Source organism: Mustela nivalis (assembly GCF_964662115.1).
Source record: "Mustela nivalis genome assembly, chromosome: 4".
Classification (NCBI taxonomy): domain Eukaryota; kingdom Metazoa; phylum Chordata; class Mammalia; order Carnivora; family Mustelidae; genus Mustela; species Mustela nivalis.
Genome location: NC_139023.1, coordinates 161,793,260 through 161,811,124, shown reverse-complemented (window position 1 = coordinate 161,811,124; position 17,865 = coordinate 161,793,260). Strand labels below are relative to the sequence as shown.

At 38.3% G+C, this 17,865-nt stretch overlaps 1 protein-coding gene across 4 annotated transcripts in view; it reads left to right on the top strand.

The window, feature by feature from the left end:
* XPO7 (exportin 7) overlaps positions 1 to 17,865 on the top strand; it is a 90,694-nt gene that overhangs the window by 43,670 nt on the left and 29,159 nt on the right. The window contains exons 1-8 of one of the 4 annotated variants that reach the window (XM_082729304.1): positions 7,383 to 7,516; positions 8,037 to 8,183; positions 10,429 to 10,522; positions 11,079 to 11,245; positions 12,275 to 12,340; positions 14,778 to 14,882; positions 16,233 to 16,398; positions 17,021 to 17,094. In XM_082729304.1, the coding sequence (XP_082585430.1) occupies positions 7,496 to 7,516; positions 8,037 to 8,183; positions 10,429 to 10,522; positions 11,079 to 11,245; positions 12,275 to 12,340; positions 14,778 to 14,882; positions 16,233 to 16,398; positions 17,021 to 17,094 (840 nt within the window). In that variant the 5' untranslated portion in view covers positions 7,383 to 7,495. Of the gene's footprint in view, positions 1 to 7,382; positions 7,517 to 8,036; positions 8,184 to 10,428; positions 10,523 to 11,078; positions 11,246 to 12,274; positions 12,368 to 14,777; positions 14,883 to 16,232; positions 16,399 to 17,020; positions 17,095 to 17,865 lie in introns of those variants that run through there. The other 3 variants (XM_082729302.1, XM_082729305.1, XM_082729303.1) reach the window with 3 other exon arrangements.

The window sequence follows — 17,865 nt, the reverse complement described above, 5'->3', positions numbered from 1 at the left end:
TTTTATTTTTTTTAATATTTTATTTTTAAGTACTCTCTACTACCCAACATGGGTCTTGAACTTCTTGCCCAGAGATCAAGAGCCAGCCAGGCACCCCCGGCGTTTTTAATAGCCAGCATAATTGATCATAGCCAGTAATAAACTCAATCATTAACAATTGACATACAGTACCTTACTGACTTTACATTCTCGTGAGGTAAATATTTCTACTTAAAAGAAATAAAAACTGGGGCGCCTGGGTGGCTCAGTGGGTAGGGCTGCTGCCTTTGGCTCGGGTCATGATCTCAGGGTCCTGGGATCGAGCTCCGCAGGGAGCCTGCTTCCCTCTCTCACTCTCTCTCTCTCTCTCTGCCTGCCTCTCTGCCTACTTGTGATCTCTGTCTGTCAAATAAATAAATAAAATCTTAAAAAATAAATAAATAAAAATTTTTAAAAAAGAAATAAAAACTAGTTTGAAAGATTTGAAGAACTTATACTCCCACTGCTAGTAAATAGAGGAGTGGGGATTTGTCTGACATCTAAGGCCTTAGTCATTACACTGTACTCAACCTGCCTTCCAAAATGATCCTTGTTCTGCTAGGTCACTGAAGTTGTTGTGAGTAAAGCTCCCATGTAAGAGGTATGAGTGGGAGTGTTACCAAATTTATTTATTTATTTATTTATTTAAAGATTTTATTTATTTGTTTGACAGAGATCACAAGTAGGCAGAGAGGCAGGCAGAGAGAGAGGAGGAAGCAGGCTTCCTGCTGAGCAGAGAGCTGGGTGCAGGGCTCCGTCCAGGACACTGGGATCATGACCGGAGCTGAAGGCAGAGGCTTTAACCCACTGAGCCACCCAGGCACGCCCCCCACCCCAAATTTATTTTTTAAGTGTAATTCTCTCTTTAAGAAAATTTGTCCTGACTGTGGTTTTTCATGATTATCTTAATTTTAATATTTAAATTTAACTAAATATTCAATTTAATATTATCTTTAAATATTTGCTTACTTTTAAATCTGATTTCCTTATTTAACTGAAAGAGAAAGAATAGTATATTACAATCAGAATTTTAGAGCTGGGAGTGTCTTTTTAAAATAATAAAATCCACTTCTTTTGCACATGAGCAAACAGAAACTTCAGGAAATTAACTTGCCCCAGGTAACACAGTTAATTACTGAGACCAGTGTCCAAATTGCTTTAACTCTCAATCTCTCTCTTCTGTCGAAGTTTTATGTAGTTCTTGTTGTTTTAAACAGATTCAGTAAAGAGTACCCAAAATGAAGCCAAAATCTGTGGTATGCTCACTACTTTTTACCCTTGAGATCGTAGAATGAGCCACTGATGTATCAGACGAAACTACTATTAAAGCCCAGGGAGAAAGCCCTCAAAGGCATGCAGGAACTGTGGTGAATTACAAGAACCTGCCCAAGGCAAGTGTCATCTGATTAGTGACACTTGAAAATGCCAGTCCAGTATTAACCAGATCCTTGAATTTTTCTTGGGAAGCTTGAAAACCAGATTTTTTTTTTTTTGAAAACCAGATATTATGAAATACTGGCAACTGTATATATATCTAACTTTAAAACCACACTGTAAGACAAAAAACAACACTGTCAATAGGCTGGTTTGAGGCTGTCAATAGTACTTTTTATAACCCTTACTTTAGAGGATTCCGCTGATACTGCAACTTTCATTCCTTGCTCTGTGAGTGATGATGAGAAGGAACCAAAACCAGGGCTTAGTGACATGCTAAATGAAAACACTTGAGTGAAGTTTATAAGTCAATAAGCCATTAAGTGGCCAGGCACAGTTAATCTGTCTGTTTACTTCTTGAAATGTTGTTTACATGTGTTTTGGCTGCCAGTTACCCACAGTACAAGGATCTTATGTGTTTATTGCAAGTTCGAATTGATTAGTATTTTGAGGCTAAGTGTAGAATTCTGCAGTCTCATATGTTAGCAGACTTGCTGTCCTTATCTAATGCATGCAAAGCTCTGGCGTAGTATTATCACTTGCTGGAAATATGTGTTTTATCTTGTTTTATGGCAGTAGACATTACACAGCATCTGCAACCAAAGTTTTGCTCAGCCTTTTAGCACCCTCAGACATAGAATGTCCCCCAGAAGCAACCAGAAACTATTTATTTATTGAGTTAGGGTTCTAAAATCATGAATTGATATTAAAAAGTACAGCATTCTAACTCTAGAGTGTACCTGCCGGTTATGATGATGAACTTCTTTTTTTATGAATATCAGAAAGAAATATATGACACTGAATACCTGGAGAATTATGGTGAAAACTGTGACATTTAGTCTTTTTTTAAAGCTTCTCATTGAGGCGTAACATACAAAAACATATACAAATTAAACAGTTCAGCGGATTGTCTCAAAATGAGTGTGCCTGTATAACCAGCACCCAGAGCAGAAAATGAGACACTTATCCATACTACTGTTGACTTTCCATTTAGGAACAATTATATTTGGTGCTGCCTTGAACATTCTTGTATGTTTTTGTGTGTATGTGTCTTTTGTTTTTTTGCAGGGGGGGGGGATTTTGTGGATTTAGCACAAATTTCTGTTGGTTACTTACACAGGAGTGGAATAGCTAAGTCATAGAGTACCCATATTTTGAACTTTAAAAGATAGGGCCAATTTTCCAGTGTGTTTGAACCAATTCAGGCTCTAATAGCAGATCTCTAACTAGATCTTGGCTTTTTCATTTTAATCATTCTAATAGATATCACATGTGGTTTGAATTTAATTTCCTGACAATTATTGTGATTGACCACCTTGTCATTTGCTTATTGACCATATGGATATCTTGTGAAGTGCACTGGCTTTGTAAACTTTTCTTTAACTTTTAAAAATAAGTAGTTTGCTTTTATAACCATTCTCCTGGGAGAGCTAGCTATTTTCCCCCATTGACTCTACTGTAACAAATAATATCTTCAGTATCTGCTGATACATGTATAAAACCATAATGGCTTTGGCCCATAGGATTGCCTTCTAGATAACGTAAACAAGAGAAATCTTTCGTGGAATGTTCTTTTTAGGCCATTTAAATTACCAGCATTTACAGTTGGTGAGAACAAAATAAAAGTAATAAGTAGAGACATAGCTTTTAAAAATTTCATTTTTAGGGGAACTTGGGTGGCTCAGTCAGTTAAACAGCTAGCTGCCTTCCTGCTCAGGTCATGATCCCAGTGTCCTGGAATTGAGCCCCCCCATTGGGCTCCCTGCTCAGTGGAGAGTCAGCTTCGCCCTCTCCCTCTGCCTGCCACTCTGCCTACTTGTGCTCTCTGTCAAATAAATAAAATATTTTTTTTAAAAAAACTCATTTTAAAAATAGCCTTTTGCCTTTTTGGTTTTTTGAATTGGTTTTATGAATTCTGACTACAAACAGAATCAGCTGTTAACTAGTAATATGTTACTAATTTAAAAAGTTAATTTAGAAAGAGAATGTAGCTCAGGGGTGCCTAGGTGGCTCATTCATTAAGCATCTGCCTTCGGTTCAGGTCATGATCTCAGGGTCCTGGGATCAAGCCCTGCATCAGGCTCCCTGCTGAATGGGAAGCCTGCTTCTCCCTCTGCCACTCCTGCTGCTTGTTTTTTGTTTTTCTTGCTGTGTCTCTGTCAAATAAATAAAATCTTAAAAAAAAAAAAAAATGTAGCTCAAATCTGTTCTTTAAAAAGATACTTATCTGTATAGTTGTTGGGGGTTTTCCTGCTTACAGGTAATACATGACTGTCAAAAATTCAAGTTACAGAAATACATAACATAGAAGTTGACAGTTTCCCATAATCTCCCCTCCCAGAGATGATTGGTTTGTATTCCTCCAGATTTTCTTCTTTGAATTTGGTAACATATGTCACAAATGATACACACTATATACACCTTTGCCTCTCGCTTTTTAACCTAATAATTGACTGTTATTACTGGATCGTTAGGAGTTTTAAAAGATATTACTATGATAATTGGGTACTCGTTATTGACAATAAGAATGCCTTATCAAGTAGGTAAATAATAAAATGTAATTAGTATATTAATTTTATTAACCTTACTTAAGGATCTTCAGAATGATTTACCTGGCAGTTTCAGTATGCACCTTTAATTAACACAGTGTTTTCCTAGTACACAGAAAAGTTCCAACTAAAGAAGATGTAAATTAATGTAGTTTATGAGCAGGTTGAAAGCAGGTTGATTTTTTTCAGCAGTTCTTTTTTGTATATCTTAAGGCATCCTGATCATGAAAATTCAGATACTGAATTGGTAAATCTACTCCACATTTTTCATGAGAAAGTCTCTGGATGGAGCCTGCACTTCACACTTTGTGATAGGATGGTGGTTTCTGATATGTGGTGCTGGTCGCTGTCAGATTAAAGATGGACTCTGCAGAGAATCTGCAGCTCTGACCAGTCATCCACGGGTTCTGTTTGTTTTCTATTCAGTACTCAGCATTATGGGACTATTATCAAATCTTTCCTAAAATTAAGTATCCTAGTCCTTGATTGGAAATCTCCAAGTGAAAATTTTTTTTTTTAAAGTAGTGAGGCTAATTTAAAAATACATACTGGTTGGCTTTTTAAAAAGCAGTATTTTACAAATTAAATAAGTTCCTAAGTATTCTGCTTTTTGTAGTATAACATCTCATCCAGAAACAATCTCCATTTTCCTCTAATCTAAAGGAAATTCTTAGGTAGTTATTCTTCATTGTATTGTGAGGTCTGTAGTCTCAACTGGTTGCACCTTTTATTGAAATGAGACTAAATGAGCTGCATTTTCTCTATTCAAGTTTAAAAGACTGTAAAATAATATTGTTGCTAAATATTGGTGAAGACACTTTTCTTTCAGTACGTTCATCTTAGCTATCATGCTGAAATCTATATGGTCTAGTTTTGGGGGTTTGTCTTGCATTTCTTGTACTAAAGCAGTGCTTCGCTAGTGGCAGATCGCATTCCAGCTTTGTGAAGTATTTCACCCAAGTGTGCTTTTTCTGTTCCAGTGGGACCAGATGGAAGTTTCTTTGTGGATTGTACATTTGGCAGTCTCAGGAATAGAAAATAGGCATTCTTCTCCGGAGGCTTTTCTGTGACTGAACTGTCATCACATAGTAGTTGTCCTCAATAAGACGGGTGGGTGGGAGAAGGTTTAATACAGGTGTTACTGTGCAAAAAGGGGAAATGCCGTGACTTGTTGTTGCCATCCTAAATGTGAAATACTACTTTTAATAGCTAGTCAAATAATTGTAGGGTAAATTATTTTATTGGGGTCCCAAAAAAGGTGGTTCAGAATAATGTTAGATTTGTTTTAGAAGCGTTAGGATCCAGAAGGGCATAAAGATAAATGTATCGCTCTCCTCTCCTTCCGTGCGTAGTGTGGGTAACATTCCCAAATAAAATGACTGTTAACCCTGTGGTTTTTAGATGTTCTCACTAATTGTTTGGGAAAACAGAACATTCTGGAAACACAGAAACAGGGCTGTAGTTGCTCAAACTGTTTATGTAAATGGTCAAATTACTTTTTTGTTTTTTAAACAGACCTGTTTCCTGAGCTGAGAACTCATTAACAGACTTTACCCTGCAGTATGTTTTTGTCTGCCAAATTAAAGCAGATCAAAACAGAACAACCACCAAGAAAGCCCACCATAACCTGCGTGTAGGTTTTAGGAGTAAGGGAGTACTAGTGACAGATGCCCAGCCATCGTCATGTGAACTTTGTTGTAATAAACATAAATAGGATATGCATGGGGGGTGCTGCCAGAACTGATTGATCAGACTTGAAGGAGAGTCATTATACCTTAAGCAGCGTGACTTTTGGAGGGAGTGTCTGTTCAGGTTATTGGAAAGCTCCCAGAATGTGATGGCTGTGGAGTTATGAGGTGGCTGCTGCTCCCCAATACCTCATACCAGATTTTATAGCTATTTTCAGTTTTAGTTAGGGTGACTTTCAGCTGATGGCTTCTGTGTTACTTTTTTTTTTTTTTTTTTTTTAAGTAATCTCTGCACCCAGCGTGGAGCTCAAACTTATAACCCTGAGATCAAGAGTCTCATGTCCTAACGATGGAGCCAGCCGGGTGCCACTGTTAAACTATTTTTAAAATAATTTTTTTCTTTCTTCTTTTTTTTTTTTTTTAAGATTTTATTTATTTATTTGATAGCAGAAACCACAAGTAGGCAGAAAGGCAGGCAGAGAGAGAGTAGGAAGCCGGCTCCCTGCTGAGCAGAGATTCCCGATGCTCCCAGGACCCTGGAATCATGACCTGAGCTGAAGGCAGAGGCTTCAACCCAGTGAGCCACCCAGGCACCCCGTCTTTCTTCTTCTTCTTCTTCTTTTTTTTTTTTAAATGAATATTTTGTTCGGGATGGGGAGACACAGCCTGCTAGGTTGAAACTAAACCTTGTGAAGGAGATTTAATCCCTTGCTTAGGAATGTGGGGATTTAAAATTAAACTGATTCATTTATCGGTAAGATCTTGGGCCAGTATTGTAAGTGTATCACTTTCACTTGTGTTTATGAAATATATGTAATTAATTCGCCTTATCCTCTATTCCTTGTGTTCATAAGCTTCTGAAGAATCAGGTGCTACTTATGGAACTTCACTGAGATCTGACTTTTTTACAAGTGCAGTTTCCTCTGTGCTTTTAAATTCAAGAAGGTATGAAGTAAGACTCCTGGAAGTCCGAGAGGAACAAATTAAACATACGGCCAGAGTCCCAAGATACTTTGAAGGGTGGTTGGTTGATTTTGTTTTGGAGTAGGGGATGTTGGGTCTGTTGTTGGGGAGCTCTCTGAAGTGAGACTGCTGGTCTTAGAGTATCAGTATTTGTCTTTCTTGTTTCCTTTAGGTTAATGTTTGAAATTTATTAATCAGGTTGAGTAAAATAGGTATCCTGCCCTAAGGGTTTTCCTGCTTAGTGCAAAAGCTGTGATTTATAAAAGAACACCATAATAAAGTGATCATGAAAAGCCTTGGGCAGACAGGCTGTGTAAGAAATTGTAGGCTATTTACCCAGGTCAGTTTGTTTAATTATTATCATTATTATTGTTGTTGTTATTATTTCTGTTTCTGTCAGAATTGTCATTTCTAATAGTAGGATCCCTCATACTGTTTAAACCTAATCTTGCTTGCTACTGTAGATAATAGGCTAATTTCTTCTTAAAGTCCAAACCATTCCTTTAAAGACTAACAGATGTTTGCCCTCTCCAGTCAGTGAAAGGTGACAGTTAAGTGAACTCTTACTGGTTTCTTTCCTCTTTGCTTTTCAACACCACATTCAGTGGAGGTAGATTTGCATCCCTTTGGGTTTTGACTAAAGCACACACCCATCCCCTTCCTGCCTCGTTGGAACTGGTTCAAGATTTGGAGAGAAGGGTTTGTTTGGGGGCGTTTCCCTGGTCTTATCTCCGTCTGAGCATATGTGAGGGTTGAATTTATTTTGACCCTTCCACTTTAAATTTGGAACCGAAGCAAGAGTTTAAAGTACGACAGGAGGAGAGAGTCCGCTGAACTTGAAACATGAGAGATCCAGGGAGGAAGGTGCGTACTTGCATTCTGAAGCTTTCTCATAGAGGTTGGCCATCTTTATTGGCACACATAATTGTGAGCTAATAACTACTAGGAAAAGGCAAAATACTTAAAATTATATAAAGATATATGTGACACTTATGTTGTATGTTTATGTGTTTAATTTTATAGCAGTGCCTCCAGTATTGTTTTGAAGTTGTTGACAAGAAGTAAATTCTGAATTTTTATTTGAAGGCCTTTAGGAAAAGCTTAGGAGGATGGGTATTTGCAAGGAAAAATGAATATATCATTTGCAATTGATCTCTAACAGAATGACTTAAAAAGTATAGGTATTTTACCATTTTGTCTTCTAAAATATAAAATTTAAAAAGCTATAAATGATTAGATAAAGGTCACCCAGATTCTCCTCAGAGTTGAGAAGCAGGTCTCTCTCCATTGATTATTACTTATCTTCATCTAGAGATTTTGTGCACAGTACCTTGTGTATAAATAGTAGGCTGGACTGATTTCTTTCTTGACTGATCTTTTCCAGAGCCTGGCCCAACTAGAGAATCTGTGCAAACAGCTTTATGAGACAACAGACACAACCACTCGACTCCAGGCAGAGAAAGCCTTGGTTGAATTCACCAACAGCCCTGATTGCCTGAGCAAGTGCCAGCTACTCCTCGAAAGAGGAAGTGTACGTAAGATTTGAAAAATCCGGAAGGGTAATAGAGGTTTAGGAAAATACATTCAAAGTTTAAGGATGGATTGGGATAGCTTGTGTTCCTTAGTTCTTCTAGGTGCTTCTCTGCCTTCTTAATTTCACCTTTAAAAAGCATCATCGCTAACTGCCAGGTTGATAGTAAAAGGACACACAGCCTCATCAGGAAAATCTCATTGAACATATATTGTGTTCTGTCATTTTTCACCTTGAATCACATTTCTGGGACTTTCTTTCTGTTTTTCACACTTAAGTACCACCTCATATCCTTTACAAAGAAGACAGGGCTATATACGCATGACCCTTCTTACCCAACATAGCCCATGTCACCGTGCAAGCGCCGTAGTGGTCGCTGTGCTGCCTCCTGTGCCACAGCTGCTGCATATTGCCCTCGAGCCCTGGGGGGAACGTTCCACAAGGAAAACCACAAGAGGTCAAGAGTTTTAAAATGGAATCAGAGCCTCTCAGGGCTTGAAAATGGCAGTGCAGTGATCAGTATAATACGAGACATAGTTTGATTAAATTAGTACTGGGGGCAAGATGGAGGTCTTAGGAAGGCTAAGAATCCAACCAGGGTATCCTGAAAGGGCCTGAGAGAGTCAGAGCCCCAGCTAGACCAGCAGCTAGCACTCTTACCTCAGACTGGAAGGACATGTGGAAAGAACAAAAGCAGTTAATTTGTTTTGAGGGTAAAATTCTAGATGACTTCATATTTTCATTTTCACTGACAATGTTACAGATTTGTTCAATTGGCTAAAAATTATCCTCTAGTGGCTGAGAGAGCGAACTCTTTCCAAGCATGGGAAAGTTACAGAGCCCTGGTCAGAGATGGTACAGTGCTCTGCTCTGTTTTTGCATGTAGTATGTTGTATATTTCTTCCCAGTCCCTTAGTCTTAAGATTGACCCACTTACACTCGTATATTTTATGCTACGGGAGATGCATGACCAGCTCTTCCAGGTGACTCCCACTGGAGCCCCACGGTATCATCTCTGACCCTGTTAACTCTGGAGCCTCAGGTTGACAGTCAGTAAATAAATCAAGCTGCAGTAAAACAGGATTGGTGCAGTACTAAGAACAATTACAGTGCAATCTTCCTTTTAATCTCTGCTGACATCTTAGTAACTAAGCAGGTTTATTGGAATTATGTCTAGAAACCATTTAGATGTTGTGTAATGTATAGTTACAATTGTATGCTGTGTTCTATATTTAGAGTAGCCTCTCTTGCGTTATTACTACTCTAATGAGTTGAAACCATGTTCAGGAGTGTTGAATAAAAATCACATATCAAAATCACCTTATAGATTTTTTTCTTAAGCATAAACTTTTTTATAACTGATGCCATTATGCAGTGCCTGTGGATCCTGTCTTAAGAATTTTTAGTGTTACAGGAAATTATCCTTAACCCTTAATTAAATTGTTTTAATAGTCCGGAGTCTGTCCCTGTTATAGGACATTATCATAATAGAGCCACATGGAAGAATTTGCTCAGGGCTCTTTTTTTATACATTATGATCAATTAGTATACCAGAATATTCTATTCTCCATAAGGTTAAAATGCATAAAATCCACATGTGAGAATATGATAATGCTATTCCCTTGCACAGTACATAGATTTTCTTTCTCACAAATAATTGTTACAAATTTACTTTAAAACTAGCATATGCTTCGCCCGAAGCTGTATCTGATTGATAGCTGTGCTGATGTAAACATACAGTTCAGGGATTAACTCTACAGCATAATGTAATGGCTCTCTCTAATGTTGCTTTTTTTTTTTTTTTTTTTTTAACTTTGTAATGGTACACTTTAGCATTATTTTAAGTTGAAACTTTTTGAAGCATCACTATAATGAGGATTTTGACAGAAGATTTCTTGGTAAATGAAAGAAGAGATCCATCTTCTAAAGATCTGTTTTCTTAATATCTTTCTGAAGCAATCCTCTCCAGTATGGGCCCCCTCTAAGTGATACAAAATCTGCCCTGGATTCAGTTCGATCAGGCCATTCATGTCATACTTACCTTGTTCATAACTGAAATCAGTTCAAAGAACATATACTTTGTGTGGGACTCATTTTTCCTAGACCCTCTAAAATGTGGAGGATCAAATATGGCGGAACTGATTAATATTTCTTGAATCTCAGCATAGAACTCCAAATAAAAAACCTCATAACTGACTAACTCAATAAAACTGAATTCTGAGTCCTTTTCCCCGTCTTTCCACAGTCCTCTTACTCCCAGTTACTGGCAGCTACATGCCTTACAAAGCTTGTATCACGCACAAACAACCCTCTACCATTGGAGCAACGCATAGATATTCGTAAGTAGAGAATTAATCTGTTTTCAAGAAATTAGTTTGTTTAGTGATGAGCTAGTAATAGTTAAATTCACATTGCTTGTTTGATAATGTTCTGAAATTGGTAAGCATATAAAATATGTAGAATCCAGTCCCCCCCCCCCCAAATTTAGGGCTTTTGAAAGTGAAGAGGACCTTTTATAATTATTTCTAGATAAAGTTTTAAATCATCCCTTTTGTTGTCAGGAGGTTTCTTTCACTCAGTCTTTATGGCCATTAATAACAAAGAAAAATGTTAAAGATTTTGAATTCTGTGCAGGCGTGTTACTTAACTATCTGGGAGTGGATTAAAGGCTGCAATACTCTTGAGTCTTCATTGTGACAAGTATAACATCCTGAATTAGAAAGCCTACTAATTTAAATTCAGAGTCCCATTTCTCAATCGCATTAAGAATTAAGGAAATACAACAGAAACAAGAATTAAGAAAGTTTAAGGTTTAAGGGTCTTGGATGTTTGATATAAAGATGTGTGCCCTTCCCTGGCAGAGCTTTCTATTACGTGGATTTTTTTGTTTTGTAGGGAACTATGTGCTCAACTACCTTGCCACTCGGCCAAAGTTGGCTACTTTTGTGACACAAGCACTTATTCAGTTATATGCCAGAATCACAAAACTGGGCTGGTTTGACTGTCAGAAGGATGACTACGTCTTCAGAAATGCAATCACAGACGTCACAAGGTTCTTACAGGTATGATTGTATATATGTGATGTAGTAGGAATGTGAGAAGCAACATGTATATGCTTACATAGTGATCTACTTTTTAGAAATTACACAAAATGAAATTATTTTGTACGTTATCTTCTGTGTCTTTTTTGCCTTTAATATTGCTTGGCTTTACATGCTTACATGTCAGCACAGACAAACACCATTTTTTCTAATGCCTGTATACTATTCCAATCTGAAAATACCATCACTTAATTAAATGTCTTGTAGGTAGACATTTAGTTTGGTTCTGTACTTTGACTATTAAGTAAACACTTAAGTGAATATCCAAACATAATATACGCCTGTCAAACTTGGATTATAACAAGTGTGTTTGTAGGGTGAATTCCTACCCTTAGAATTATACAATCAAAGGGATGTGTGTATTCTTGGCTTTCAGAGATATTTCCAAATTATCCTCAAAAAAAAGTTGTTTCCATACAACAGCTAAAAGAGTGCCTGCCTATTCTTCTGTACCTCCACCCTGGGAGCTCAGCTTTTTTATTTTTCCAATTTAATAAATAAAAAGAATTAGTATCTCAGCGTTTGAGTTAGGAATGAGACAGAACAAATTTTCATACGTTAATATACTACTAGTCTTTTTTTCTGTGAACTTCCCATTTATATCTTACTTAAAATTTTAAAAATCTGGCTCTTTGTTTTTTTTCTTATTGTTACATGTAGTCTTTTTGTGTGAATTACGTTATGCACCCACTTGTCACGTAAGTGTATTTTGCCAGTTTTTCTTTGTATAATGAATATGGTATAATGCACATGACTATTTATTAAATTCAAAAGGTTTCAGTCTTGATGAAATTAGATTTAGCACTCTTTCTCTGTGGCGGTTACGTTTCATGTCCTGCAAAGCAACAGTTTTAAACTACTATTCCTTGCTGCCTTATCTTGGCAGTTCCCTAGCTACACAGGGTTCTGCCATTTCGAAAGCATGGCTGCAGGGCCATGGCCAGAGTTATGCTGCACACACCAACGTCTGCCTTGCCTTGTTTTTACCAGGATAGTGTTGAGTACTGCATCATTGGCGTCACAATTTTATCTCAGCTAACCAATGAAATTAATCAAGTAAGTGCTACAGCCTTCCTCATTGAAGTAAGTGCCATATTTTTTCTTAGTATTGGTGTTTTCTGCTATGTGTGGGATGATCTTTTTTGGCAGTTGTGTGCTTTTGCGGTAAGTGATTAATGCCCTTTGAAACAATAGTTCCAGTGGATTTTCCTCTGTACATGCAGCCTACCTCGTTCTTAATATCCTGGTCCCCGTCTGCCTCCAGAACATTTTATCCGCCCATCAGCTCTCCTTACTGGTATTAATGTTCATTGTGAGAGATGAGAGCAACATTCCTAAGTTAAAACCTTAGTTAAATTACTGCTTTGCTAATGAAAGAGAATGCATCAAAAAAGGGGATCACAAAAGTGGAACAGAATATCTGCTAAATAATTACCATGTATTTATTACCATTTAAAACTCAATTCGCAAGTGCTACTATTAAAGACTTTTCTGGTCATCTTTTTAGAATGCTTAAGACATACAATAACTTTTTGAATAGTCCTTGTCACAGGTTACTACAGAGGAAACACCAGTGGCTTTCTTTTGCTGTGGCTATTATTTTTTATTTTAGTCATTTACTTTTGTATCCAGCTAAAATTTTGTAATTATTGAATAGGCCGGTATTAATATTAGTTGTGACATCTCACCCTTCAGTCGCCAGCTGTGAATTACCTCGGCATCACTGTTGCTACTGCGCATATTTATATAGACCTTTTTATTAACCTTGAGAAATTTTAACTGTGAGGTAGTACTGTTCTAAATGCATCGGCTTCTAGTTACTTAAACTCTGGAGTCCATACTTTGTTCTCTGTCACATGCGATCCCCACCATGGTCAGTAATTATCAGAATAATAATGGAGTGACTACTATGCAGCAGGCGCTGTTCTGAGCACTTTACTGGTAGCAGCTAATTTTTATTCTCACATTAGTCCTGGGAGGTAGGTTCCGTGGCTGTCCCATTTTCTAGATGAGGAAGCTGAAGCACATAAGGGTCAATAATTCGCCTAAGGTATCACAGTTAGCAGGCAACAATATCTGAATTTGAACCCACATCATCTTATTCCAGAGCCTTTGCTCTTAACAAGTAACTTCTTATTGAGCCACTGTTACCTTTGTAATATGAAAGCACGCATTAACTGAGGACAGAGATTGTGGGGTTAATGTTCTCCTTGTGGAAGCTTGGCCCCGCATAGTACACCAATATTGATATATTTTAAAACTTCAAAATTTTGTCTTTCTTAATGGAACAGTAGAAATGTGTGTAATGTACTTAATGTATGCAGTTATTCTCTGTGTTATCATCAGCATACCTGATTACATATGGAAAATGGTCTATAAACTGGCAATGTCATACTATCCAAGATATTTATGATAACACAGTGACACTGAAGCTAGAATTGGGGGATATTTTGAACCTCTGCAAAACTTAGTTTTCTCTTCTTTTTTTGGTTGTCAGATTTAAATCAGAAAGCATATTTCTTTTACCAGCCCTGTCTGAACTTAGAAATAAAATCAAGAGGAGGGGTACCTGGCTGGCTCAGAGGAGCATGTGACTCTTGATCTCGGGGTCATGAGTTCGAGCCCCACATTGGGTGTAGACTACATAAGTAAATGAAGCTTTAAAAAAAGAAAAATCAAGAAATCTTGCTGCATTATTCTTTAACATGCCAACAGCAGATGAGCCCTCTCCTGAATGAACTGATTGGTATATAGAATAGAAGAGATTTAAGCTTACAGGAGGTGGTTGGACTAAAAATTCCCTTGGAAACCTTGAAATCCCTTTATTCTGCTTACTGAAGTGCCTGTGTGTCAAGAATAGAGGGCATACTAAAGTAAAAACAGAGTTCTTAACCATAAAAACCTTTAACGTTTGGCTGAAGAGAGAGGAACAGAGGAAACAGTGAGAGACTGATGCTCCCCTTCAATTAAGTGCTCACTTCTAGAAAAGAGACTATGTGTTAAAATAGGTTAGAGAAGCAGGGAGTATCATGGGCTATTGTCAGTCATCCTAAGTTCATGGCTGTCAGTTAAAGACTGCTTTGGAAATTCTGTGGTGACTTTAGCCTCGGGTGGATTGTTTACCAAGCTTTACCACTATCTGTTTCTGAGACTAAGCCACAATACAATATGCTAGAAATTATTAACAGTATCTGCCAGCAGTAGGTTAAATTTTACCTCCTTAAATGTGGAGGAAATTAAAACTGCAGTGGAGATGCTCATCCATCTTTCTGTCTTCCGTCTGTAAGCTATAGACCCATCCTGGCTAGCGGTTAGCAGCTTATTGTCCTTTGCATCCTCTCATTATTCATGAGTTAACAGTGATTTAAACATTAAAAAGGTATTTTGTGTGTAAGTTGGTTTTACTGGAAATCTTAGTTTACTTGATGTCTATATGAAAATTTTTTCTTTGCAATTAATTCTAAAACTTGAATTGGTTTATCTTTTTGCGCAGGCCGACACCACGCATCCTTTAACCAAGCACAGAAAAATAGCCTCTTCTTTCCGAGATTCATCGTTATTTGATATCTTTACACTTTCCTGCAATTTACTAAAACAGGTGAGATTGTAGGTTGGATCCTGCTTCCCAGTCCCCTTTGAAAGGATGAGAATGAGTTGGGACCTGTTAAAGGTCAGCTCTAAGCTCACCCCTTGAGAGTTGGTGCAGCTCTAACCATTACCATCTCTCACACGACACCGGTCTCCAAGTTGTGGAAGAAAGTACCATACTGACCACTGACTCTAGAGAGGGGATTGCGCTTGCCTTATTTCAGAGCTCTTCCCTTAAGCAAAGCACAGTATGTGAACACGTATCCCAGGGAATCTGGTTTACCACAAAGTTTGGGATTTTGTTGTTTGCTTTTTTATACCCACATAAAATCTTCCTGCATGGAATAAAAGCATGTTAGCTTTATGGTGTTTGGATTCTTAGAGCTCTAAAAGCAGGTTCTGACTGCATTGTTAGCATACTGAAACAGGCTGGCTCCCCTGCCCCCTGCTGAGTTTCAGGCAGCACATAAACAAGCAGCATCTGTAAGGAAAAGTAGATTTTGAATTTCTAACATCCATTTAGATTTCATAACCTGAAGGGGTAGACAGTTACCACATAAGGAAATTACCTGTTTTAAAATGTTCAAGTTCATTTATGAATGAGTTGAACTAGGAAAGAAATGCTCACCTGTGAGTCCTACACATTTATAACAGTCTATATGGACCTCCCTGTAGAAAACTAAATGGGGTTAGCGTCTGGCTGTTTGTTCATTTTGGGTGGTTTGGTTTGGTGTTTTGTGAGGTTTTTTTGTTCTTAGTCTCATTTTCCCTTATGTCGTGAGTTTTAGAAGCAAGTTTAGATTCTTTGTGTTGTCCGCGTTAATGATGTTCATCTTTTCCCTCAATTACCTAGTTCTACCTCAGGATTCCCAAACAATCCTTGGGTTGGGCAAGCTACCTGGCAACAGCTATTATACACCCTGAAGGGGGAAAGCTTTTGAGAAAACTGAGGATTGACTCTTTCTGGCTGATACCATCAAAACCAATTAGCCACCTAGTCACTGAGGTCTCCAGCCCCATCTAGATATAACCAGGATCTCACAGCAAATGGAGTAACCACCCATCCCGTATGGCTTCAGAATCCCCTGTGGCCACTGTGTCTACAACATGTAAACCTTACGTGTCAAAAGGGGGATTTCTTTAAATACCAGTTTCGTGTTTTTATAGTAAATAAGCAGCTAGGGTTTTCACAATGACATTAAGGTGACAGAAGTGCAGCCCCTTTTGCAGGGGAAACATCACTTCATTGAGTTGAAATACTGCCTTCCTTTTCTGGCTTAACAGCCTTCTCAGGAGTCTGGCAGCAAACTTGGAAGAGAGGAGTGATTGTTTGGGGCTCATTATGTGGTAATTTTTACAGGCTTCAGGAAAGAATCTAAACTTGAATGATGAAAGTCAGCATGGCTTACTCATGCAACTGCTCAAACTCACTCATAACTGCCTAAACTTTGATTTCATCGGCACTTCTACTGATGAGTCCTCAGATGACCTGTGCACAGTACAGATTCCCACCAGCTGGAGATCAGGTAGGAGTACTGCACCCCCGGGAACAGACTGCTGCTCAGCCCCACGTCATGTCTGCCGGATGGTCTGAGGAACCCCTGGAGATCCCTTGCTTGCTTTTAGAGAAAACTTAGAAAGTCAGCATCTATCTTGATACAGTGAGGAAGAGGCTGTTGAAGGAACCTTACTTGGGTTTCCTAGCTTGGGGAGGACTTTTTTAATTACTGGGTTACTAACAGATGTGAGTTTGACCTTCTCACATTCATCACCTAGGGATTCCTTACTCATTTGAGGTCATTTCTAGGTTTAAACATGAAACCAAAGAAAAGAACGCGTGCTTATGCTTGTTTTTACGTTTTTCAGAATCAAACTTCTTGCTTTGAACATAGCCCTGATTGTCTTAAGTTCTCTGGGGGTCATAGGAATGAATCTGTTCTTTAGAGGAGCTAAAACCTAGTGCTTTAAAAAATAAAACAAAACAAAAACAAACAAACAAAAAAAAAACAGGAAAAACTCCAAAGCCCTTCTTAGCTTATCCCTTGAAAGGAACCCTGTGAGAGGAGGTGCCCCCCAGTACATAGTGCTGTAAGTGTGTCACTAGCAACAAGCGACGTACTCAGTAACGGTTCCTTTGTCTTTTTTCAGCGTTCTTAGATTCTTCAACTCTGCAGCTGTTTTTTGACCTGTATCATTCCATCCCTCCTTCGTTTTCACCTCTGGTGAGTCAGGACCACAGTTTCTAAAGCCCCACCTACATCCAAAAAGTAGCAGTGGTGAATGAGCCTTACGCTCATTCATTCTGTCGTACAAAATCATCCAAGTGAAGCATAAAAATGCTAGGGTTAGTTATTTAGCCTTTTGTGGTAAAGCTTGTAGCCTAAAGGTTCTCATAGTGAAGAGAATTAATTTAATTCTCTTTAAATTATTCCTGTCTAGTGACAAATTGCTGCAAATGCCAAGCTCTTCTGTCTCATCTTGAATCTGACTTTATACTGTACCTCAAACAGCCACAAGCTAGAGTGTGTGTGTGGGAGGGGTTGGGGGGGGGGATTCAGCTTGTATTGTCTAACTGAAGATTATCCTGCCCAAGAAAAAAAAATTTTTTTACGATTTTATTTATTTATTTGACAGACAGAGATAACAAGTAGGCAGAGAGGAAGGCAGACAGAGAGAGGGAGAAGCAGGCTCCCTGCTGAGCAGAGAGCCCGATGTGGGGCTCGATCCCAGGACCCTGGGATCATGACCCGAGCCGAAGGCAGAAGCTTTAACCCACTGAGCCACCCAGGTGCCCCCCAAGAAAATTTTTGAAAGTCCTTCAGGCACATGTTACATAAGTGATAAATGGAAGCTGTGAGGAGAAGGTAAATTTGAATACCATCCTGGATAACATTACAGAGCTCTTGGAAATGATGCATTTTTCTCCTTTAAAGCAGTAATTAGGGCGCCTGGGTGGCTCAGTGGGTTAAGCCGCTGCCTTTGGCTCAGGTCGT